Consider the following 1,850-nt stretch of genomic DNA (forward strand, 5'->3'; position numbering starts at 1 on the left):
ATTATATATGGCAATTTAACAACTGTGTTGCAATAATAATGCTATCCATTTGAATTTCTGCATCAAATAGTGCTAATGAACTAGAATTGATTATGCTATCTTCAACACTTCCATCTTGTTCCATAACAAATACTTGTAAACAAATAATTTTTCCTTTGTTGCTTTCTTGATTAATACGAGAAGTTAATGATTGTGTTAAGATTTCTTGAAGTTCAATTTCTTTTCTATTGTTGAATAGACTATTATTCTCAAATTGGGCAAATGTCACTTTTACTGTAAATTCAAAATCTATTGATTCGTCTTGTGTTTTGATTTGTACAGATGATATAACTTTACTATTTTCTTTTTGTATTAAACAACTTCCTTTTGCTCCACTAATCACTCCAACTTTGATTGTTGTTGCACGAATTTCATTTGCCTCTCTTCCATCACCTCTTTTGATAACTTCTTCCATTTTCTGTTGTTTATTATTTTTGTGTTATTTTTTAAATTTTTCTTTTTTTTTTTAAATTTATTATATTGATATATATAACGAAATTTTATTTTTTTGATATTCTCGTGTTAAAACAAATTAAATGAAAATATTTTTAATGTACTTCCTGTTACCTTGATACATGAACACTAAACATTAAATGTTTCACTAGGACATATGACATAAGCTTAATACTTTTTTTTTTAATTTTAAACTAATTGATAAACAGTTGTTTTTAAATATATACAAAAAATCACAATAAAATATGATTGTATTCTCAAAGTGTTCATTGTTATATAAATTAGCATAGACTCTATCATTTAAATTAAAAAAAGCGTTTTGTTTCAATAATAAATAAAGGTTCTAATGAATAAATGATTCTTTCTTTTTAAGTACTTTAACATTATAATATAATTTCGATTGATGAGTAAATTCAATTAATTTGTCTTCTTATTCTTTTAAATATTTGTTAATTTTTTATAACCACTTTTGAGTGATTCTTAGAATTAAAATTGTTAAACAAAATTAGAATGATTTATTGTTTCTTCTTTTATGGTGATAATAAAATATAATACAAATGATACTTTTCTTTGCATGTTCTGTTATTTAATTTGAAATATTAGAAGCTATTTATTTTTAAATAAATAATGAATAATAATATTTAAGTTCATGAACAATAAGTTGATACATACACAAAATAACATTTTAATAATAACTTAATGAATGGTTACAATAAATAATTCCATATAAAATATTCATACTAATAACATTCTTCTGAATTCCATATGATTAAAATAATTCTTTTTATTCTTATTACACTAAACTTTCAAACACAATTTATATTGTTATCAAATCAGATGTTATTTTTAAAATTATTTCTTTATATTATTTCTTTCATTTACACTCATAAATAATATGTATTATACTTTTATAGTGTTTTAAATGGTCATATAAATCCATTAAATGTTTTTTTTTGTTGACTATAATTTCATTTTAAATATATTATTTGTAATATTACAGTGAAGAAATAATTAACAATACTTTTATTAACTTTTAAGCATAGATTATTATGTCATTTATTTATGTATCAAGTGATATCATAAAAGTAATAATTGAATCAGTAAAGCGATTTGTTAAAAAGAAAGATATTATAAAACATCTTAAAACAAAAAGAAAGCTTTTTTAATAAAGTTTGAATTTGTAATTCATTTACTAATTTATATAATCAATACTTTCTATTGATATTTCTTGATGAACTAAACACTGTTGTGATTATGTTATAGTTTCTTGATTATTCTAACAAGAATTAATAAGTGGTATTACAAAAATTCTTATTATAAACAAATACTAAAATGGGTATTAGATTTAGTAAACACAT

The 1,850-nt window shown here is 20.8% G+C and overlaps 1 protein-coding gene across 1 annotated transcript, besides 5 other annotated features; it reads right to left on the reverse strand.

Annotated features, from left to right (window-relative positions):
* Position 1: 1 nt before the first annotated feature.
* On the reverse strand, positions 2–454 carry EDI_012780 (uncharacterized protein; the record flags this gene model as incomplete). The annotated part of the gene is made up of 1 exon (XM_001734438.1): positions 2–454. One exon carries the CDS (start codon positions 452–454, stop codon positions 2–4), a length of 453 nt encoding a protein of 150 aa, XP_001734490.1.
* Positions 454–507: a microsatellite.
* Positions 508–549: a sequence feature (AT_rich).
* Positions 550–1,099: 550 nt separating this feature from the next.
* Positions 1,100–1,137: a sequence feature (AT_rich).
* A 195-nt stretch (positions 1,138–1,332) lies between these two features.
* Positions 1,333–1,363: a sequence feature (AT_rich).
* A 90-nt stretch (positions 1,364–1,453) lies between these two features.
* Positions 1,454–1,489: a sequence feature (AT_rich).
* Positions 1,490–1,850: the final 361 nt, after the last annotated feature.

Source organism: Entamoeba dispar, genomic scaffold (genome assembly GCF_000209125.1).
Source record: "Entamoeba dispar SAW760 scf_1105229458281 genomic scaffold, whole genome shotgun sequence".
In the NCBI taxonomy this organism is placed as follows: domain Eukaryota; phylum Evosea; order Mastigamoebida; family Endamoebidae; genus Entamoeba; species Entamoeba dispar.